General features: G+C 37.6%; 2 protein-coding genes, 1 non-coding gene and 1 pseudogene across 3 annotated transcripts; 1 reads left to right on the top strand and 3 right to left on the bottom strand.

Moving 5' to 3' along the window:
• The first annotated feature begins 4,494 nt into the window (after nucleotides 1–4,494).
• Nucleotides 4,495–4,603, top strand: LOC131328142 (small nucleolar RNA snoR100). Its single transcript, XR_009200421.1, has one exon. It is a non-coding gene; the product is annotated as a small nucleolar RNA snoR100 (small nucleolar RNA).
• Nucleotides 4,604–9,266: 4,663 nt separating this feature from the next.
• LOC131326323 (hydrophobic protein RCI2A-like) lies at nucleotides 9,267–10,660 on the bottom strand. The gene is made up of 2 exons (XM_058359068.1): nucleotides 10,472–10,660; nucleotides 9,267–9,540 (listed from the first exon to the last, which is right to left on the bottom strand). Exons 1-2 carry the CDS (start codon nucleotides 10,550–10,552, stop codon nucleotides 9,457–9,459), a joined length of 165 nt encoding a protein of 54 aa, XP_058215051.1. The 5' UTR covers nucleotides 10,553–10,660; the 3' UTR covers nucleotides 9,267–9,456.
• Nucleotides 10,661–13,195: 2,535 nt separating this feature from the next.
• On the bottom strand, nucleotides 13,196–16,822 carry LOC131327871 (uncharacterized). Its single transcript, XM_058360996.1, has 7 exons — nucleotides 16,815–16,822; nucleotides 16,669–16,727; nucleotides 15,997–16,162; nucleotides 15,349–15,421; nucleotides 14,874–14,997; nucleotides 14,479–14,487; nucleotides 13,196–14,376 (listed from the first exon to the last, which is right to left on the bottom strand). Exons 1-7 carry the CDS (start codon nucleotides 16,820–16,822, stop codon nucleotides 14,276–14,278), a joined length of 540 nt encoding a protein of 179 aa, XP_058216979.1. The 3' UTR covers nucleotides 13,196–14,275.
• A 967-nt stretch (nucleotides 16,823–17,789) lies between these two features.
• Nucleotides 17,790–19,179, bottom strand: LOC131327870 (pentatricopeptide repeat-containing protein At1g20230-like; annotated as a pseudogene).
• Between the last annotated feature and the right edge of the window lie 4,806 nt (nucleotides 19,180–23,985).

Genomic DNA, 23,985 nt, shown 5'->3' with positions numbered 1-23,985 from the left:
CCATTTAAGTTGATTATTTTTTGGAAAATCTTGTTTTTCTTTCTCGGTTTCAATTTTAGAAAAAGTTTCAAATTCTGGGACTTTTTATTTTTCAAGTTTATTTTTAGGGTTTATAGGGTTTCGACCTATATAAGAGTTTGTCACCTAAAGTTTATGTAGCTTTTAATCAATAATATTGCAGAGTTTCTTTCTTTTTTCCTTATGTGCCAGATTTACTAGTTGCTATGAGTTATTTATCTCATTTGGATTAATATGCTAACTAATCTTTCGTGAATTCCGCTGCATCAGTATATCTGCCATTGCTGCTTCTTTTTCCGCATACCTGTACAGAGAACTTGGTCAAATACAATAAAATACGAGTACTGGGCTAAAAAAAGTACTAAAATAACTGATCATCATTCATCAAATACCTTCACTTTACGTTTATTGTAATTTAATCGCTGTGCTATTTGTGTACATGTATAGAAAATTTTGTGGAGGTTTTCATAGTTCTAGAATTGTAAAACTAAATGTATTTTTTTATTTGATGTTAGTACAATTTAATTTTATTAAATGGCCTCACATTCGATATCTTGTTACCAATAAAAACCTATATTCTTCACAGTATTCGTACTTCGTAAAAAAAATAAAAAAAAAATAATTTTTTAACCGCACATAAACATTTACACACACCTCCAAAGGTGGTAGTCTAGTGGATAGGGTGCCCTTCATCCGGAGGTGAGACTCGGTTTCGAGTCTTGCCAATGGCAAGAAAGTGTGGGGGTAAACACCTATGCCCACTCGTACCTAGGTGGTGTTGTAGTGACGGCCTATCTTTTCACACAGTAGCTATGGCTTGAATCGGACATTTCACAGCGGGTAGGAAGCCCCTATGGTCAGCTCCAAGGGGATTACTACGCTAGTCGCCCCCTCCCACCCTTTACCAATCAAAAAAAAAAAACACTTATACTCACGATCACAAAGGTGGTGGCTCCACTGGTCCAGTGTGTGTGAGAGCCATCACCTTTGTGAGTATGTATGTAAGTGTTTGTGTGTTTATGTGTGGTTGTAGAATGGTTGAAAAAAAAAAAGAAAGAGAAAAAAAAATCTATTTAATATAGACAAAAAAAATGTTCAAAACTAAATTATTTTTTAATATAGACAAAAAAATAATTCAAAACATGCTGATTAATTGATTATTTTTTGCTTTTATTCAAAAAACCCATAGAATTGACATAATTTTTTATTTTTTAGACTCTTGTTAAAACGAACCATACAAAAAAATGTTGAAAACCCGGAGAGCTCCGCCCTACAGGATTACAATGCGGCGCACAGCCGTCGATCCCATCAATTAACGGTTTCCATTAAAAATAATCTTTTATCGGTAAAAATTATTTATTAACGGTCAAAGTTTAAAAACACATCGCAATCGTTTATTGCCGAGATCGACGGCCTATGTGCTACACTCAATCCCTGTAGGCGGAGCGCCCTACATGTTTTCCCCTTCTATTTGAGCGCAAACAAATCAACAATATAAGGGATCGATCCCATTTACGGACATTCATTTTTGCCTCAGCTCTGTAATTGGGTCATGAAACAAGTGACTGTGCATATGCATCACTGAAAATATAGTTACATATCTGGTAGTATGTCTTTTGTTCAAAAGAGGAATATTGTTCAGATGAAACACTACCATCCACAAATAAATAAAGAGAATAGGTTCTGTCCTGAACAAGGGGCTGTCCGGACAGTTCTGTGTGGGCCCCCTTCATGCATTTTTTGAAAAATTCGAACTGTGCATCATGTAAGACTTACAAAATAATGTATCTACGCCAAAAATCAGTTTGTCCGGACATCGATAGGTATGTCAAAAGTTGAGTTTATACATGGAAAAATGGACGACCGTGATTTGTCAACTATTTTTAAAGTTAAACTGTTCACGGTCGTCAATTTTTCCGTGTATAAACTCAATTTTTAACATACTTATTAATGTCCGGACAAGCTAAATTTTTACGTAGATGTATTATTTTGCGGATCCTACAAAGTTCGCGGTTCGAATTTTTCAAAAAATGCACGAAGAGAGCCCACACGATAGCTGTTTGGACAGCCCCTTGTCCGGTTGATTCGGAAATAACTTTTCCTCATAAATAAATGCATCAAAAGTGAAGATAGTCACATGATAAATGCTGTCTAAAGGTTGTTCAGTCTATTTAAACGATGCAGACAAATTATAGCATCCCAATTGAAACGTAAGAATTTGTCCCTTCCTAGGTTTCATGTTCACAATTTTCCTAGTGCTATCGACGTCTTTAGTACGATCAGCCGTCACAGAGATTCGTTGTAGCTCTAGATGAGCCATTGATGATGGATAGTGAAATTGGTGCCCTGAGGGTTTATTTGAGGTGTGTATGAGTTGATTGGAACGCTTGAGATACCCAAAAAAAAAAAAAAAAAGTGCAGACAGTACTTTATTCAAGAATCAAGGAAAATTATTCAAGGTTGTTTGTGCATTGCTTCGCAGTACTTTATTCTAATGTCCCTTTTTATTTTTGATTTTAGAATCCAGCGTCGTTATTGAAATAGGTGTATTTGTATTATATTGTTGTATTACAACAATATGATTAGAAGTGATTTTTGCAATTCTCAAATTGTTAACTGCACTTTCAAAAGTGCAAAATTCAAAAGTGCGAAACTCAATACGAGTTGATTTTTGCACTCCCATTAGGAGTGCGGTTAACAATTTGAAAAGTACGAAAATCACTGCCTGATAATTAAGGAAAAAGGTATTGAAGCAGGGATAATGAGAGAGCAAAAGATGTCTTCAAACAGTAGCAAACCAAAGTCTTTGCTTTGTTTAGAATGAAAGCAACCAAAGTGACTGTGTCACTAGTTTTTAGTTTTTGAATAGCCGGCCAGTGCGAGGTAGGACATTATACACTCGCTAAGGGAAATCAATTACCCAACCATATAACAACTGAACACAAATCATAAAGCTCCTCAACCATATCACAACTCCCTAATCAACTCATCGTACGTGCTCTCACCAATAAACATACCTCGGCCTACATCACAAATAACCCTCAATTGAGGTTAACTCCAACGCATATTGGCCTCACATTCATTGGTTCTTACCCATCAACCCCCAAAAAATTCTAATTTTGTACAATGGTTGGTAAGAACACATAACCCTAACTGAATGCAAGGAATACTAAATGAGAATGATTACTTCAATCAAGCAAGCATTATTTAAGTACAATCAAATTCGTATGATCCCACATGCATATATCAAGACAACTGAATTGGATTGTATATATCGAGTTCCTACAACAAATACATACTAGATGAACAAAATGCTCAATAAAGTCTCCGCAACAAATTAAAACCTTATAATTGTATAATGTCTCAAATATACATTTTTTGAGAAGTCAGGATTCGACAGTCTGCCTACGCTTGAGGACAAAGGAAATTCCCTATAAACTTGGAAACAAACAGAGTGTTCAATTGCACACCCCTTCAGAAATGTCCTTGGACTTCAGTTGTTGAGCTTCAATCTTGTCTAGCTCCCGCTCAACATGGTCGTCTTGAACTTTTTTCCCATGCAGTTCATACAATCGAAGGGAAAGAGCAAGACAAGCTTGAAGCTCAACATCTGAAAAGAGTTGAGTTTTTTTGCCGACATATACATTTTTTTAAAAACAATTATTCAAAATATACGTTTTCTCAAACTAATTTTAAAAATAGTGCAAAACGTGTATCCCATATGTATCACACATATGGCATATATACTAGCACGCATATGAAGTATGTATGATGCACATAGGATATGTGAGACGCACATGGGATATGTGTTAGGGTTTTAAATTGCATTGTAGATCCTTATGCGCAACGCATACACTTTACTTTGCTCTCTCCTCTCCCTCTCCATCTTCCTCTTGTGATCTATGATTGCCGTTTGCCATTCTCGCCGATCTCCTCCCTCATGATCTCCCTCCCTCTCACTGTAAGTCCTTTCTCTCCTCCTCTAACACAAACACATGTTCGAGATGTTGGTTGCAAGGATGGGATCAGGGGGTCCAGTGGCAGGCGGCCGCCACGACAAGAATTTTAGAAAACGCAATTATTATATATGAAAAAAAATTTATCCCCAACTTATATAGTCTCGCCACTGCTAGATCCTTATTTTCTACTATGTACTAGTCATAAATCTTTTATTTTTTTTTCAAAAAAGGAGATCCAAAAAAGTCTTTTAAAATAAAATTTAATGGGCCAAAGTGAAATAATATAAATGATGATGTGTAAGTAAGAAAAAAAAACTCCACATTAATTCTAACCCTAAAATAACTTAACCTAAAAAATTAAGGGAATTTAATTATAATGTCACTCCCCAAAATTATAATGCCACTCCCAAAAGGGAGTGCGGTTATCAATTTGGGAAATCCATATAGGGATTTGGGGAGTGACATTATAAATTTGGGGAGTGGCATTATCTTTGTGCATACCGATGCTCTGGACTATCAATGAAGGAAGCATAAAAATGTGCACATAAATTGAATTGGGTTTCTAAACCTGCCCTCTCTGATGCCATTTGGCTTTGATTTGGGAGCATGATTCCGCAGCCAAACACATATAGGGGGCTACTATTTAAGTTGTTGTTATTGGAGTGGCATTATCAATGCCCAAAATTAAAATTAGTCTTTTTTCATACTCCATGTGCAAATGAAAAACATCATTTACCATAGTTTTTATTATGTTATTTTAATTTTTTCTGGAGCTGATGACTATTAATATTGTAATGCATCTTTTTTTAGTATACATTTTGTAGAGACCCGTATTTTAGGCCTATATTTTTTTTTATATAATTGTACGGCTTGTCGAGATAAACGGTGTGGATATATGGAATGACGTATTCGTAGAAAGATATAAAGGTAAATAGATGAGAGGTGCATGTGTGAGTGTGTGGTGTGAGGGCATGGGATTATTTCCCCCACCTCTATTATTTCCAGGAATACTTTCCCCTTTTCATTTTTTTTCTCTTGGCTGTCTCTCTCTCCGGCTCTCATCTCTCTCTCCCGACCTCTCCACCAAAGCCCACCAAATTGGTGCAAAACCCATACAAACCCACCTCCATTTTGACTTCTATACGCGACCCCAGCCTTGAATCTCGTGGGTCTTGCTCGGAGGAGGAGTATTCAGTTGTTTTTCGAAGTTTGGAGAGCTAGGGCTTCCTCAACTTGCGTGGGTTTCGCTTCTCGACTCGAGGTAGGGAATTCTACCTCTCTTTATATATTTTATGAGTGATTTGGTGCATGAATCGTGCTTGTAATGTCGTGTTTAAGTTTGGATTGAAAATTCGTAGTGGCTGTCAGAATTGTCTATTCTTCTTGGATTCCTACCGGTAGGCCCGTCCTTTCTACCGGTAGAACGTTGTTACTTTACCAGAAAATCGATTCCCTACCGGTAGGAACTTTTCACCTACCGGTAGAACGATTGAGAAATTCCTTCGTAACCAGCTCAAACGTACAGCAGCAGCTCAAAAGCTGCTCAACGAATTCAATTTCTGCCGGTAGGAATTCCTTACCGGTCAAGTACAAAAATTGTTTCGTTCAACTGTTGACCTTTCTGTTCCCAATTTCTACCGGTAGGAACTTCTCACCGGTAAACCTACCGGTAGGTCAAACGGTTTTGTTCAGATGTTGGCCCTTTTGTTTTCAAGTTCTACCGGTAGGACATGTCTGCCTACCGGTAGGAGATCAGCTGCTTTGTTCAGATGTTGGCCCTTTTGTTTTCAAAATCAGCTGCTTTGTTCAGATGTTGGCCCTTTTGCTTTCAGCTGCTTTCAGCTGCTTTCAGCTGCTTTCTTGAGCTGCTGCAGTATCTTTCAGCTGCTTCTCTATATCTTTCAAGTCACATGTCGAAGCTTTTCATTGACTCTAATGAGTTTGTTGTGTATTCTTCCAAGCGTTTTGGTGAGTATTGCTCGTTTCTCACTTAGAGTGGCATCCAATGGACTAGAGTGAACATGTCTAGGGATTCGATGAGTGGTATTGCAATCCGTTCTCTCTCTCGACTCGTAAGATTCTTAGATTCCTTTAGTACATGCTTTTATGGACTCCGAGCATAGAAACTAGATAATCGGGCATCGTAAAGTCTAGTCGTGGGTTAATATGTGGTGTGCGAAGGTACGGGGTGTAGTTAGGGGTACGGTGAGGACGTGTGTATTTGAGTATATGCAATATGGTAGATTGTTGGTCTTATAATACCATGCGATTGATTAAATGGTCTTTGGATTCAATTGAATGAATGGATGTTTGTGAAATGGGAAGCGGAATGAAAGTGAATAACTAATGGACAGAGTATTGTAGGATTTTATGTATGGGCTTAGTACGTCATGTAAGATGCGGGTATGTGAACAAAAGAGGAGGCATAAATGTGTACATTTGTGGAATCACGTAATGATTAATTAAAAATTCAGCGTCAAAGGGATGATGAAATTGATTATGAAATGATGTCGATTGTGAAAGGTGTGAAAGGTGACCCAAGTGGTCGTCATTGAGGGAAAAGACTCGGGGTGACCCTACGCTCGAGGGAACTAGACCCGAGGTGACCCAACTGATTCATATTATTGGAGGAAACGACTCGGGGTGACTCTACGCTCGAGGGAACTAGACCCGAGGTGACCCCAACTGATTATTATTATTAAGGGAAAAGACTCGGGGTGACCCTGCGCTCGAGGGAACTAGACCCGAGGTGACCCTAGTGATGATTGATGGGAAATACTAGATTAAAAGAAAAGAAAGGTTTTGCAATAAAAGGATTTAATGAAGGTCAATGTGGACACGAGAAAGATTGTACAACCGTACGAAGAATGATAAGATGTTTTGATTTGATTATAGACAAATGTGGAATGACGTGAGTTTAATAATATAACTAGTTAAGGAAGTAAACGGCTAGTGACCTTGATGTGAAGTCTAGGACTCTTAGGCGATAATTTGCAGCTTGTTGGTAGTCACTTGTACGATAGGCATATCTGTCCATACTCATTCATTCTCGGTGTATGATTCATTCAATTACGTATAGCTTGAGCTTAGAATTCTCTACTGGGCTAGTGTAGCTCAACCAAATCTTTCTTTTCAGGTTCTGACACTGGGCAAAAGATTGCATGCATTGTGTGCTTGATAGTAAAAGACTTTTGGAAGCTGACATCACTGGTTATTTCATCATCTTTGTGAAGATCTCAATTCGTTAAAGATGGTTTTGTAAATAATTACTATTGAATTTTCTTTTGACTAAAGTTGTAATTATCAAAACTTAAGGGCTTGTTTGTAAATTAAACAGGTGGGAAACTCCTTTGGGTAATGTATATGATATGCGAGGTTTCTCTTTTATTGAAATGTATTACTTAATTATGTTGAAAATCGAGGGCGTGACACATTTCGCCACTGCTAGGATAAAATCCTGATTCTGTCATTGATTGGTTGTAGGATGTTTAAGACTTGTAAGGAGGAAATGATTTGGAAGTAGGAGAGGTGAACGGAACACTCAAATTTTCATTAAACCCTCAACATTTTTCTGACACAAAATGGCTGGACAACATCCCTATTTATACTACTCAATGAATGATTCTAGACCTAAGATATTCTTGCAGAAATATTTTTGTGGTAATTCAATATGTAACTAACATCTAGACTATTCCAAACCACTAATATCTCGATACTATCCTTTAGAACATTCTACACGTACTCTTCTAAACATAAATATTTTTAGAATCGTCTAAAGATTCTAAACAAATACATCAAAATATATTTAAGGTTGTTCAGTATTGCTCCATTAAATGATGCAGACAATGAGACAAAGCATCCCAATTGAAACTTAAAATTTGACCCTTCCTAAGATCTCATATTCAAAAATTTCCCAATGCTATCAACTTTTGTATGGTCAACCGACATAGAGATTTGTTCTAGCTCTAGATAAGCCCTTACTGATGGACAATGAAATTGGTGCCCTAAGGGTTATTCGAGATGTGCATAAGCTAGTTGGAACGCTCAAGCTACGCCAAATATATATATATATATATATATATATATATATATATATATATATATGCAGACAAAACTTAAAGGAAAATTCAAGGTTAATTTTTGTGCATTGCTTCACATTACTTTATTCTAATGTCCCGTTTTATCTTTGAGATTAGAATGCGTTCGTCATTGAAATGGGTATATTTCTATTACAAGAAGATAACTAGGGGAGTGTTTTTCGCACTCCTCAATTTGTTAACCAATAATTTGAGGAGTGCGAAAATCAATCCTATATTGATTTTTGCACTCCCCTAAGATGTGCGATTAACAATTTGGAGAGTGCGAAAATCACTCTCCGATAATTAAGGAAAAAATTATTACTGCAGGGATAATGAGAAAGAGCAAAAGATGTCTTCAAACAGTTGCAAAGCAAGGTCTTTGCTTTGTTTTAGAATGAAAGCAACCAAAGACTAATGTCACTAGTTTTAGTTTTTGATTAGCCAGTGTGACGTCGGACCCCATTATACACACTCGCTAATGGAAATCAATGTCCATATTTTAGTCGCTAATCCCAGCCGAGTGGTCAGACCGTGCACAACACTCATGCTGTGCACAAGTGCTGCACACCCCGGGACCATAATTAATATGTTTTCTTGCTCTTCCACCAGACAACTAACAAGGGTTGTAAATGAACTGAGTCATTCATGAACTGTTCGAGACTCAATTCGGTAAAGGCTCGTTCGAGTTCGATTCGTCTACTAAATGAACCGAATCTGAACCTGAACCTCAATTTTAGGCTCGTTTCAAAAATGAGCCAAATATGAATGCAACACTATTCGGCTCGATTAGGCCCGCGAACCTGGAGTATATGTGTATCATAGGGATTTTATATAGTTATATAGTGAAAATTTTAAAACTTGTACGAGCCTAAAAGTTTACGATTACTAAAAATTTACTTATGTACTATGTTTTTATCATTTTGTGTATATGAACATATTTATGTACATAATGAAAAATTTATTTGCAATTTTAAACTTGTATGAGAGCATAAAAATATGATATTATTGGATCGTTAAGGCTCGTGAACAAGCTCGAGTTCGACCCAAACCTGAACAAGCTCCGTTCGAGTTTGGCTCGTGATAATTCTCATTGAATTCGGCTAGAGCTCGAGTTCGCTAAAAAACTTAATGAACGAATCTGAACATTCTAATATTCGGCTCGATTCGGCTCGTTTACAGCTCTACAACCAACCAATAATGCAGTTGAAAATATCAACCAATAAGTTTGACATGTAACTTTTATTGTTTGTAGCGGCAAATAACCCAAGAGAGATACATCAAAGAACGTAGACTTCCCAAGTTCAAATCACAAAAGCAAACTGAATTACAAACTGAAGTAATTGGAAGGCCATCATCCTAATACAGTGATCGATCCACTTAATAGTTTCAATAATGAAGCACTAAATGGTCAGCACATAAATTGCATAAACAATCCCCGGTATGTATCCCAATATTGTCAGCAACAAGTCGATCCAGAACTCCGGCTGCATGCAATCAAATTTCCACAAACTTTATTAGCCACACTTATTATATATAAATTAACCTGTTTAATTATTTACAGTTTTAGAGTCAGCTTAACAAAATAATTTTCCAAAAAACGCATTCCAATTGCAACCCATTTGTATAAAAGAATTGAATCATCTCCGGTCTTTAATTGGGAATGACTGGACGCGACAACCCAAATCTGAACCGTACGTTGGTATAATCAACGATTCGGATTGGCTCAGAGAATCTTGCCAATGAGAATTCCTAGTAAGAAGCATGCAAAATTCTCTAAGCAAATCCAAACCATTAGTTACAGCGCCGGATGGTCCAAATTTGGAGTCTTGTCTAGTCCGAAACATGGAGTTGAGAGAATCCGAACCCTGGTATAAAACACCCACAAATGTTTTACTTTTCCTTTTCTCCTTTATAAAAGGAAGGAAAAGTTGGAAAAGACCGTCACTCCTTGGACCAAATTAATAAAGCATTTTCCTATATGATATTTTTACCAAATTAAAATTAGACAAAAAATGTTTTATTTTTTTAATTTGGAGAGCGACTTTTTGTGATGAACTAACGATTAGAAATGGAGGGAGTAACTTTAACCATATTGACCAGTATCCTAAAAGTGGTCGTTAGCATTTTCTTCCGAAAGAAATGCAATACGAAAATTTCTGATCGCGACCCAGCGGGCAGCGATTAATGTGCCAAAGAGCATGAATTCTGTGAAATGCGTACAGCCGGTACGGGTATCGGCCCATGAAAGCGTCAATATTCATAAAATGTGTATTGAAACTTCAACTATTTTGACATTTTGGGTTTATTACCCACTGCCTGCCAAGTGTGCTGTGATTAGCAGAACAAAAAATTGACTGTTCTTAGCAAAACATTGATAGCGTGAGAGAGAGAGAGAGGGGAAGGAGAGAGAGATACCCCACAGCCAAAGCGGAGGAAGACACCAACAGGAGGGAGGAAAATGGCGAGCAAGATCTCTACCAAGGTAGCCGTTCCCATGATTCTTTGATACTAGTAGCTGATTACTCAAGTATAATTTCTCTAGTTTGTGGAAAATGGAGAGATGATTTGATGATGATGATGAGAAAGAGGAACACGTTTATATAATCGGACTACTGGAGACAGCGGAAGCTCCAAAGCCTCCAATGGACGCCACGTACATACAGGTGTCATGCGACCACACGACACGTATCCGTTGTAGTAATTAATAAAGAATTTTGGTTATCACTACTTTATCAAATCCTTCATTATACTATATAAATATTCAACTCCACGACACTTGTGTGGTGGACGATCTAGATACGCTCGGCACCACTATCAAGCAAGAAGTGTTTGGCAACATCTCATTGTGTGATTTTCGATTTTTTTAGCATCGGTGAAGGTGGCGATGACGGTATTTATGTCGGATTTCCTAACACCACTTTCGTGAGGTAGATGGTTCCCATACCGTAACTTCTTTTTTGACGACATTTTATATTTTTTTATTTGTGTCCTTGTTTTAGATTTTTGTTTTTTTGATCCGCGTCCTTATTTAGATTTAGATCCTGTTTTTTCATTTGTGTCGTCGTAATGTATTTAGTTTTATAGTACTGTATAATGAAGTTTTGTTTTCCCACCAAAAACTAACACCTATGTGTCCATTTTTGGTTCTTTTGTTTCCTTCCATTTTATGTCTAAGAGTAAGAGCCGGTATATGGGGCGTAGCCGCTGCTAAACGAACCAAACTACTTGAGTTTGAGCTTATATTTGTTTCGTTAAAAACTTGTTTAAGATTGGTTTGTTACACAAACAAACAAAGAACCTTTTTTAAAAACTCGTTAAGATTTCAAATCAAGTTTGAACAAATTACTACTCGGCTCATTAGGCTTACTATGTATATAAAAAAAATTCAAGTTACTTGAGATCACCTTGTGTTTGTCTTGATCAAAACTCATTTGAGATCGGCTCGCCTAAAAAACAAGCTAAGCTCGAACATATTTTTGAAGCTCGTTAAGTTATCAAACCAAACTGGATCAACTATCTACTTGACTCGTTTATCACCCCTAGTATTTGGACCGGCTCGCATAAACATTTATTAGTACTCTTAAGTACTATTATTAATTATTCACTTCTAAAATTTAGCTTGATTTATAGAGATTTTAATTGATCTTACGCTGTAATTTTTGGCCACGTAACATAGGGGTGTCATACTAGAACACACGTATTATACAACACGATATATTTTTGTCTCCGGATTCTTCCTTATAGTATTTTAATTTGAAGAGTAGTATAATACATGACACTCGGAACATGAAAATGTCCTCGAAAGAAAATGAACGGTCCATGTTGTGAATCTGGACCGTTCGTTTTCCTTTTATGGACATTTTCATGTTTAGAGTGTCATGTCCTAACATTATTGTGGCAATGTTGCCTAATACGCATGATACACCGGGAGTGGACGATATAATTGATTCTATAGAGATTCGGACACCCAGAATTATTATTATTTGAAAAAAATGCGGGTGCTTGAATCCAAAAGCATTTGCCATTCTGCTCCCTGCACCTCTCACGGGCACCTTTTCGAGTGAGCAGGCTTATGAGAGCATCTAATACTAGCATGGCTGCGTCGGCCATCCGCCAGTGTGGCGGAGGCATGTGACTGTGCCCCCACTGGATGGATTTGTTTTTTTTGTTTTTGCATTTGTAAAAAAAACCTTAGAAGTTTTAGTGTATCACGTTCAAAAAAAGAAAAATCATTGAGGGCATCACCAGATGGTATCTCAATATGTTCTTTTCCAACACATATTCGTGTGAGACTCAAGAATAAATATTATGAATCCAATATAAATATGTGATGAAAAAGGGTGTTGGGGCACAACCTAATAAGGTCCCTTAATCACTAAATAACTAAATTACTCATAAGGGAGCCTCCATTCGCTGAACATTCGCCTCCAAACCACCACGTGTTCAAAGAATTATAAGTATGAATTATTGTCTTATCAGAAAATGCAAATCAAGCGACGCTCCTTTTCGCCCTTTCCCTTATTTCTTTATTTTTCTTTTTAAATCTTTTAATAAGACCTCTCTCTTTTGTATTTAAAGATGATTCATTTAGACCACTAGGGAACTTATAAATTTATCTACAAGATATGATATTTTTATTTTTTTTCCTTGTTATTTTAATATTATCTAATAGCTAAACACTTTTTAAATAGAAATAAGTCTTGAATAAATAGTGCAAAAGAAAAATCAAGGCATGTTAAGTCGTAAAAAGGAGATAGATAATTTTCTGTTTTTCACAATAAAGTTGCGTGTATGAATTGTGCCCCCATTGGTGCGATTTTCTGGCTATGCCACTGGTCGTGGTTTGGACTTTTCCTGAGATGGAAAGCCAATTTTGATTGGAGCGAAAATTTTCGTCGTGTCCCAATCAAAACGTGCATTTCATCAGCATGTGATCTCAAGTTTTTCGTGTTAAAATGAAGTATTAGGTGGCTGTTTTTTCTTCGTCACGCACGCACCATGTTGGCTTGATAACATCATCTTCCTGACCTATTGAAAAATGCCTTCCTATACTTTTACATCACCCGGAAACCCGGGCAAAATTCTCTGGCAATAGAGTTAAACCTCAAAAAATAGTTTCCTCTGGTCGAGTATCTCGTTTCGGCAGAACTCCTCGGCTGACCTCTCAATCGGCCGGCTGTTGATCTTTTTAAAACCTTTTTTTGGACAGCAAAGGAAGAATTTTATTGATCTTTGAAAAGAACCGTGTACAAAGACTATAGGGAAAAGAGGATAAAACAACATCACAACGAGCTTGGCACGTAAGCCTCGAACAATCACACGTCACAACCGGCATGTATATCTTTTAAAACTCTAGCCGGTTACGTTCCTGCAATTTCGTTATGAGAAGAAACCGTCAATCTCCATTGCTGTTAGGAAAAAAAATAAATAGAAAACACTGTTTGTTCTTTAACCAATTGCAATACCCAATAATTTGAAAACGAATAAAAAGCGGTAACAGAAAGCACAGAAGCTTTTCATCATTTTCAAAATTTACAATACCGGATAGAAAATGAATAATGTGGAAACTTTATATCCATCTCAAAACCAATTGACAATAAATGAAAAGATCTGCAAACATATATTAAGTGATCACTCGTTTCACTCCCAAATAATGCGAGGCTATATTTCCTTAACAATTTCTACCTGCCCATAAGGGAAAATGACCGGAGAGTGGGATCGATTCTATGACGGTATCCTAATTCCTAGATGTCATTTCCTCTATTTTCAATAATTACTATTACTTATTAGTCACAAATGAAGCCATACTTCTGCAATGTTAAAAGGACTCACAAAGCAAGTACGTGTGAGAAAATTTAGCCAAATTTAGTACTTCTTCTGTTTTTCATCAATGCTTCAGAGACTGGCTCCATAAAATTAAGTAATTTCCTCATCTCTGGATGCAGGCAGAGTATCTCGCTACAAAACAAGTGCCAGAAGCTTCCTTATAATCGTCCACAACGTGATCAGATACAAAAAACTATAAATCGTACATAACACGAGGTTTCTCACGTAACCGGAAAGTTCTAATGAAACTACGTGTTATGTGCTATATGGTTGGTTATGACTACAAACCTGATTACGAGGAAAGACAGTCTCTCTCACAAACACAGAACCGGAAACTTAAAATAACCGAAGGACACGATAAGAAGTTCACCCGGATGCAAGTTAAACCTTATGTCACGGTCCAATATTTCTTGAGGCAAGTTTGTCTCCATGAAGTGTGATTTTCCAGCTATCAGCTTTAAATATAAAAAAAACAGATGAACTTTTGGGGACAACTGTAAAAATAGTGAAACAAAAACAAAAAAGGATCAGATTTGTGCTCCCAAAATTATTGCAGAAAGGGGGGCGAGGCGGGGAGCTGGAAGAAACATGCTTACCAATCGTTTCTATACAAAATGAACACGGCTCAATAATGTCAGTAACACCCGTAAGGGTTTACACACCTAACTGTGAGTCTCGAGGAGTGTGACCCAAGCCACAGCCTAGTGGCCTATACGCTCAAGCCGATGAAGCAGTGCAATTAACCCTATTTTAGGTAGATGAATCAATACAAAACAAGACTTAAAATCTCTAGTCGCGGAACCAGATATTTTTTAACATCCGTGCCTTCATGAAAAGGGCAATAAAAAAAAAGGGCATACATATACAGATTAAGACTTGAAAATATAATTAATTTCTTTGATACAAGACTCGCTGAATTTCGTAATCTCAAAAGTTACAAAATGCAAACAAGTGCTTTACTCTTGTTGCAGGTGTTATTTGGGGGAATGGCCAATAGACGGAACTGATAGCCGGTAAGCAGGTGTGGGCAATGTTCTGGCCCTCAGGTTCTTTTCAATGTTTGCATCAGAGTCAGAATCCCCAGCAAATGGGGAAAGAAAATCGAACACAATGATCTAAAAACAGGTAAAACAGTTTAAACACAATAGAGAGAGTGACTTTCATCTATGTTTTTGCACAAAATTATCAAAATCAAGAGTTTTTATTTCACACATGCATCCAGAGAGAGTGAGCGTCCTTCAACTAATTCCGTAGTGTGTAAATTGTGTAATGAAAGCAAGGTTACAGCTTATCTATTCATAATCTAGAGAATTACCACATGTCCATTTCCATCATTCTCATATTTCCATTATAGGAATATAAGGTTCACACTTCACAGTGCTTGTTTTCCTTGCGCTTGGATCTCAGAATAAAATTAGTCAGAATGAGCATCCATGAAAATTGGGCACTGGTCCTTTTCAATATACCTCTATATTCACTAATCCAAAGAACCTCAATATACCCATTAAGAAGCACAATCTACGTCTTGTTACCTCATTTCTACAGAAGATACAGGAATTTGAAATAGTCTTCTGAACACTGACGTGGTAGTCATAGTACCACAAAGAAACATTACTCCAACAACGAGAAATCTGAATTCTTTTGCAGTGGCATGGACGTGATTGACAGGACAACGAAACAGAAGCAACAACCATCAAAGAGGTAGCGTTGTTTGAAATTTGGCATTAATATTGACAACAATAAGATCCCATGTCTGGGAAATTAATTCCATAATTTCAACGTGATATTCTGCCTGAAAGGAGAAGTCGTGATGCTAATCGTAAGATCTTCTAGAGAGCCTGAATCCAAAAGACACGTTCTAATTGTCTCAACATCCTGAAACCTAGCGCAGGTTTAAATAGTCAACAGACCATGGGCAAGTTTTGGCACATAAAGTACGTCTAATCAACAGGTCAAGTGGCCAACACATGCAAAGCCAACATACACATTGGTGTGTAACCCAAAGAAGGAAGTCAAAAGAAAGGCTTAGCTCTAAAGGATGAAAAATAACAAAGGTTCATACACGCATGAATAACAGAGAACTACTTTTGTAAGCTATATTGTTGAAGAACTACATTACCAATTTACCATTAACCTTCGTACTGTGACTGCTGATAAACACCTTTTTATACAAGATACCTTGATAGTTAGAGTCATACATAACTATTCCAAATGTTTCGGTGGTTTCACAAATAATGACACCACTCACTCCAGTGAAGGCACCTATTTTACATTGAATAACTGCCAGGAAAAAAACACAAGATACCAACATGTAAGCAACAACTCTTACAAAATGAACAGAAGCTGGTAAGATATGCAGTAGAACGAAATTGATGCTTTTAATGATTTACTCAATGATTCAAAGAAGAATCGATCAATATGTCCATATTTGATGGTTCAATCTGAATTTTCATGGGCAGTGACTAATGATCAAACAGGCAAGCCAGTTGGACCATCCATTGATTAAGGGAAAGATAACCTGGAGAGATATAGCAAGTATAAGGTTTGCCTTCCCTAGACTGCTTTTTGGATTTGAGCAAGAATCAATGACATGCATGCAAGTAGGCAATGAGACATGCCTGACATAGTACTACTGAGAAAGTTTAAGCAGAACAAGTATGATTGTGTACATATGCGACTATTCTTGCCGTATAGTGAACATACCGAGGATTTCTGCAGTTTCCGTTGACAGATGAACAACTTTATGCAATCTGTTGCAGAAGCAAAAAGAGGGCTCTGGATCTAACCTAAAATCACTGCACCATGTAAGTCTGCAGTGAGAAGACATTGTGCCAACTGGTTTTTCCTGCAAGATAAAATGGCATCTCGATGTAGTCCCAAGATATAAGAAAATGCAGGTTTGCTATACCAGCAAAGCTAAGGAGAAAAATACCTTAACATTGTTAATAAGTAGCATCATGCAGCCTTTCCACATTTCTTGCATTGGCTTGAAAATATCAGAGCGGCAAGTAACTCCAAACCAACGCTTCTCAAAACAATGGCCAAAGATGGAAGACATTGGTCCATACAATAGAGTCTTCTTCTGATAAGCAAAATGAAATTTACATGTGATGATTGCATGTGTTCTCTAGTCATAGCTGTCTCTTGGTGTGTCTTAACAGCTACTGATTAAACATTTAGTACTATCTTTTTTTTTGATAACGTTTTGTATAGGTTTAAATATGTTTTAACCCCAAACTTAAAGCAATAACATATTTACCACCTTATTTAGTCCTATCCATTGAATTGAAAATCACAAATCTGCAAGAATTGCTAAACTAGAAATGAAACATGAGTGTGCAAGGCTGATTTGAAGAAAAATGAAACAAGTTGCAGCTGAATTCTCAGTAAAGACAAAAAACTCACTTGTGCAATCGTGAGGCAGATAAAATGACCACGTCTCTTATGTTGCTTCATAGATGTGCGCTTTTTAGCCCACTTTGAGTGAGGCTGTAAGGCCACACGAGCACCAAAAGATGCACCGCGGCCTAGTCAACTTTCATGCTTCCGGATCCCTCATGTATTTCTGAGCTGAATCACCACCATGGAGAAGCTCATACAAAACCTGATCGACTATGTTTCCTCTTCCATCAGAAATCTGCACGATTCAAAGGAGATGCTGAAAAAGGGCTCCACTGATAAAAACTTTTCTGTAAACTAACCAGTAAAAACAATGTCAAGGACTAAATATAAATCAACAGAGTTGAGTGCAGACAATTACCTTAAAACTTGTTGTCCAGTAGATTCTCCTCCACAAGATGAGAAAGTTGAAGATAAACACGTCACTGCCCTTCTTCTGTTAAGTCACTTTGGCTACAGCAGATAATATACCGTGAAACTAACATATCAACTGAAAGATCTCAATAGCTTAGCTTTTCCATGCATTTGCATACCCACCCAATATCGCATTCCAACTAACCAAATTTCTAGTGCATCCTATCAAAAAAAGGACAAGACGTTTCGATCCTTCCACATTTAGCGTACATGCGAATCAATGCACTGCCCACGTACACATCACCAGAGCTCCCACTTCTGATAGAAAAACCATGAGTTGCCCGCCCATGGATCAATGCTGCAATGCTCCACAAGCTGGTAAATTCAAGGGATTCATGAATTTGGCTTTACCCCAGCAATTTGCATCTCTCTGAATAGGTCCAAAAGCCTCCATGTCTTTGCCATTTTGAGAAAAAGCAGTGATCACTGATGTACAAGACAAGGCATTCAAATCTATCCCTTTGTCCTTGAATTGCCTAAATACCATCAGTGCCTCATCCACAAAGCCTTTTCTCTGAAGCCCACTAACTAGTGTACTACAAGCACCTATACGTAACGCGTCCACTTCATCAAACACTTGTGACATTTGTGAACTACGACCGCACTTCCCACACATATTAATAAGGGCGCTAACAATGCATTTGTCTGATTTCATTCCCATCTTGATCGCTAACCCATGAATTGGACTACCCAAAATCAAATCCTCCAGATCCCCCACTATAGGAGAAAACTTGATATACCAGTCCCATTAGGCTTTAAACCTCGCGAATGCATCTTTTGAAACACCAACACTGATTCCGAATAACATCGACTCAATTTGAATCCCACGATCATCCCATTACAAGATACCACATACTTCCATGTCCTAGTTGAGCATAGCCCGAAAACTAAAGCACTCCAAAAAACCACGTCTGGTTCCGACATTGCATCGAGAAGTTTATGGGCATCCTTTAATAGACTGCATTTGACATATATATAAACCAAGGACGACTGAACAAGGGGATCTGAATCGCTCCCAGATACCGACTTGAAGCCAGGAACCTGTCATCCGGGCCTTGACGTTGGAGGATAAAGGGATGGGGGAAAGGCCTTTATACGGCATTTGTGAAAATAAACTGAGGACTTGTACGAAATTATATGATTGAGTTTTGAGCAAGCATAGATCAGAGAGTGAATCGAGGAGGAGGAGGTTTGTTTGCATCAGTGAAATCAGAGGTGATTTTTTTTTTTTTTTTGAACGTAGCGGGAAAGAAAAATCTTGAAAAACAAAATAAATATCAAGGATTGATATGCCGTGTTCCAAAATAAATACCTTTACGGAACTCGCGTTTTATTTATTTTGGAACACGGCATATCAATACTGATATTTACAACGGAGAGTGCTAATCTTTCAGTTTGAATTACAAAAGATGAACCATGCCTGCCCCTTTCTTAAGGAATGATTTCTCACAAGATGTAGCCTTCGACTCGAAGTTGAGAGCCATGCACTGCTCTTGGTAGGTTTGGGGGTTTCTGGCACGTGTTTTCCTTTTCTCATGTGTACGTTTTAGACCGACAAGTTGAAATCCAGTCTTGGTACCCAATACCTTTTTTTATTCAATCTGCAATAACTTGATTTTCCGTAATGTTTGTTTGGAAGTGTTAAGTCAGCTCAGAATTACTTCTCAGCTGTGCCATAAAGCTTAAAGCTGTGAATACAGTTCTCTCTGAGTGACATTTTCATGAAACACACATTGTGGTTAAGTAGTCCGCGTCATATTAGTTTTCTGACCTTGCTTGAAGCTAACACTGGTTTGGTGGTTCCCTGTTGAGTACTAGAGAATCCTTTAAGTTTTGGGAGGTGGGCCTGGTGTCTTTAGTTATGTTTAAATGTGGGACATATGACCAACAGGATCACTAATGGGCTTCAATCTCATTTGTTATTACAGGTGGCTCAGTGGGGACAATTGCCTGTGGCATTGACGATGACAGTAACAGGAGGAATTTGTCAGATGCTTTGTTTCTCCAGGTGTAATTTCAAATTTTTTTTTTACTTACAAACATACTTGACGTATTAGTAGGTGGAATTCCATGAAATTAATCCAAGGAAATTTTAAAGGATGTTACTGCAGATTATAGAGGTGTTTATGGTTAAACTTGTGTGTGATGTATTGGTAAAGATATTGCCTGATAGAGGACACTAATATGGAATGTGATATAGTACGGTCTTTACATACTCCCTCCGTCCCCATTTGTTGGTCCCTTTACGGGATTCCAACTTAATATGGGAACACAATCATTGCATTTCTGATCACTTTTTTTTCTTCTTCATTTTACCCTCTAATCATTACTTTTTCTTGCTTTGTCAATAATCCTAATTTAAAAAGGGAAGGGTAAAAGAGAAAATTGATTAAATATTGCCCATTTAAATTTAAGGGGGGACAATCTTTTTAGGACATCAAGAAGTGCTAACTAGGACCAACAAATGGGGACGGAGGGAGTGACCGTTCGTGATTTCCATTAACCACTCTAGCATTTGGGCCAGATGTGATGTTTATCTAACTTCAGTTACCCCCTTCCCATTTTTGCTTATATGCCTTTAGCATTTTTTTGAATGATGAATGGGTGGCAAATCTGGTTGTCCAGGTCCTGTATATGATATTAGCATGGGGATCACCTATTTCATTCTTACATCAAGCATATTGTAGGACGTCCCACAGTCATTCTTGTGCAATGTAGCATCATTAATCAGTTTGTACATTAGTAACATTATGGCGCAGTGTTACCGTGATATCTCTTGCATGCATTTTGCAGCTTTGTTCTATGGTAAGAGACATGAGTTTGAAGCTCAAAGTTGAAGCTTTTGATGCCCTTTGGGGAGATAAGTATGATGTCTGAGGAGATTTTGTTACAAACCTTATCAATGAAGCTCCTTTCTGTAGGGGAGCAAACCTACATTGTAGTGGCATGGTCTGAAAGAAAAGACCTATTCTGGGCTGTGCTCTTCAAAACCATATGACATACCAGCATCAAATTCTGCTGGAGTTTTTGTGCGTGGTCTGGAGGATGAATCAGTGAGGGGAGTTTCATAATTTTTGTTTTCGGTTTCGAGAATCGGATATAATATCCCTTTTAGAGGGTGGTATCTGGGTCTCTGAGCTTCATCCATTGATTTGCATGGAAGGATAAGAAAAATACTCCGATGGGCATTCTAAGAGAATCCTGTGCATAGAGTTCTTATTCGATTAGTTGCCTGTTTCTTTTTGCCTTTCAGAGGCAGTGTGGTGTAGGCTTTTCCAAACTTGTAGATTGAGGCTTTGTCTTTTAATATGTATAGGTAGGACGGTCAGCCTGTCATTCCTTGCATACACTCAGCATACTTTTGGCTGATTTCTCTGGTGAAGCCGTAAATTTATTGGTGGATGTGCTGAATGATTATTCAATGGTTGTCCGCTTACAGGCTTTGGAGACATTGTGTTGTATGGCACTATTTTACCGCCTAAAGGTGCAAGAAGCACAACAGCACATGGTAGGTATCTGATCCTTGTTAATACCAACAAACTGGAAATGAAAATCACAAGTGGTGAAATTGTTTAATGGGTCAGCTCTACATGTGGTGTTTTAGTGCAACATGTCTCCCACAATGCAGCACGATCAAGCCATTCGAATGTCTCATCGACAAGATCTCTCAGTTTTTTGGTCGAACCCTCCAAGAACATGTAGCTCTGCATGACTGGAAGTCTGGATCCCATTTGGATACTCTCTGATCCTGTTAGTTATCGAAGGTAATTTCCGTTGGGGATGCTTTAAACGAGTTGGTTCAGTTGTCTGGATACTCGAAACTAGGAGCATCTTGTAGCTTTATACATGTAATTTCCATCTGGCACGTGCAGTCATAATGAATGTTGAACCTGTCTCCCCTCCTGTAATCACCTGTCTCCTGTTCCGCTTTCTCCCAAAACCCTTTATTTTTCAAAAAGAAAGTAATTTCAAATTCAAATATAACCAAAATGAAAAATAATTTTTTAATTTTTTTGCACCGTTTAAAAGATCTCACTGAGATCTATCAAACAAGATCTATATTGGTAGGAAAATTATTTCTGTCGACACATGATTTTTTACCTGGAAATTACCTTCTTTTTCCCAAAACCTTTTTTTTCTAAAAGTGGAACGACTACTCCGTTAGTTCCTTTTTGTCTGTCCGTCTTTCCAATCAGGGAGGTCTCAAAATGTATGCCCACCTTGAAAAGTCAAATGATAAAACTTCTCATCTCCAAATGGATATAAGTTGAAAAATTTAAGATAAATGGGAATGTAAGAAATTAATACCCTTTGATTTGAGTTAGTGCATTAGATGGATGTCCCCTGAAAAAGTTGGATCATCCGCTACTGGTCCTCTCAATTACGTTTACTGACTTTTATTTGAGATTTCCATGGGCAACTGTGCTTTTCTGTGAATTTCCTCCGTAAAATACTACACCGATCATATCCCGATGGTCTCCCCCGTCAATCGTCTCCCTCACTTAATCGGTATGCTTCTTTCTCTCTCTCTCTCTCAATATCCGACTGAATATCCTCGTACGTAACCACTGAAACTTTAACCGAACCACCCGTGATACTCCCTCTCCTGCACCACGCCAGCGTTCTTCGTCATCTCTTTGATGAACTGAAGCGTCTTGGCGTGCTTCTCGCAAGTCAGTGGGATCATTGCCGAAGGCAGACCAGATTCAATGTCCATGATCAATGGAAAAGGTTGTTTTTAACTCGGAAAATGTGATGGCTTAATTTGCTGATCAAAGATTTGAAGATAGCTAGCAATGTGGTTTGAACACTCGAAATTGGGTTGGAGTCGTGACTGACAGGCGAGTAGATGATATTATTGTATCAAAAAAAGTGTTTTTTCCGGTTTTTATTTATTTATTTAGAAACACAAATATTATCAAACATGTTTCTTATTTTTATTTTCATGAAAACAAAATTATGTTTCTACTTTTAGTTTTTTAAAAATAAAAAACTGAAATGGTTACCAAACGCATCCCTTTTCTTGTACGGAATTTGATTATAAGTACTTAATTTCTAAAAAATCTTTTAGGAGAACAAATAAAGCTCTGGTTGCATAAAGACTAGCACAACGTCATTTGTTTCAAATTCTTCAAAAACTTATGGAGCAATGGAACAAATTCAAGTTTGGCTTTGAATCTTTGATTTGTAAAAAAAAATGAAAGGCAAAAGAAAAGAGAGAACAATACGTTAGTAATATTCATACTCCTATATTAACCCGTTCAATGATAAAACATAGTTCTCAATCATCTTTATCTAATCTTTATTTCACTTTAACCAAATACAATACGACTAACAAGTATTGCCGTATTAACTCATCCATTCTCTTCGTAGACTTCACTTGTCCCCATTCCTCACTTTCCTTTTATCCGGTTCCTTTAAAAGTAATCCGACAATGATTTTTTTATAAAAGAATTTCGACAATTAATGTCTCGATTTTTTTTGTGGTCGAGAATATCGAGATTTTTCTGTAGAGAAATATTAAATGCAAAGAAAATGGGCAAAGAAAAAACTCTTAAAGTGTACATGAAACTGTGCATCTGAGCGGTTCATGTACATTTTAACGGTTTTTTTTGCCCATTTTCTGCACAGTGTATCTGAACCATTCATGTACATTTTAAGGATATTTTTTTTGCTCATTTTCTTTGTCCCTAGCACTTCTTTTTTTCTGTTACACAAGACGAACTGCAACCTGGGCGTTGGTGTCACGGCATCGAGACATATATGAGGTAGACCTGGTACCAGGTCGTGTCGGGTCGTGTTCGTGTCGTGTTAGTCGGGTTCGTGTCACAAATCACCCAACCCGAACCCAACCCATTTAGAATTCGTGTTTCTCGAGTCGTGTCATTTTCGTGTTTCATGTCAGAAATGCTCAACCCTAACCCGTTAACTTCGTGTCCGGTTCGTGTCGTGTTTATCGTGTCTGTTGCCCAATTCTATATAGAATTACAGATATACCATATATTATGTATATACGTTCGTGTTAATGGGTGACACAGATTAGTAACCGTGTTAATTGTGTCAATTTCGTGTCTCGCGTGTTCAACCCGAACCCAACCCATTTAGAATTCGTGTTCTCGAATCGTGTCATTTTCGTGTTTCGTGTCAGAAATGTTCAACCCTAACCCGCTAATTTTGTGTCCGGTTCGTGTCGTGTTATCGTATCTCGTGTCCGTTGTCCGGCTCTAATATGAGGTGGAAGAATAAGTAGCTTTTTAATAAAGAAAAAAAAGAAGAAGAAAAGAAAGGCA

The sequence above is a fragment of the Rhododendron vialii genome, chromosome 5a (assembly GCF_030253575.1).
Source record: "Rhododendron vialii isolate Sample 1 chromosome 5a, ASM3025357v1".
Classification (NCBI taxonomy): Eukaryota; Viridiplantae; Streptophyta; class Magnoliopsida; order Ericales; family Ericaceae; genus Rhododendron; species Rhododendron vialii.
Note: the sequence above shows the minus strand (reverse complement) of the source record. Positions and strands in the feature narration are given on the sequence as shown.

What these genes read in the sequence shown, in the direction of transcription:
- LOC131327871 (XM_058360996.1), bottom strand. An exon ending in ACATGGTGCAGTGATTTTAG is followed by an intron (nt 16,163 to 16,668) that starts GTTAGATCCAGA and finishes TTTTCCTGGCAG; the next exon opens with TTATTCAATGTAAAATAGGT. An exon ending in GTTAATGGTAAATTGGTAAT is followed by an intron (nt 15,422 to 15,996) that starts GTAGTTCTTCAA and finishes TATCTTCTGTAG; the next exon opens with AAATGAGGTAACAAGACGTA.
- LOC131326323 (XM_058359068.1), bottom strand. Translation starts at nt 10,552, where the DNA reads ATGGGAACGGCTACCTTGGTAGAGATCTTGCTCGCCATTTTCCTCCCT. An exon ending in TCCTCCGCTTTGGCTGTGGG is followed by an intron (nt 9,541 to 10,471) that starts GTATCTCTCTCT and finishes GATTGCATGCAG; the next exon opens with CCGGAGTTCTGGATCGACTT.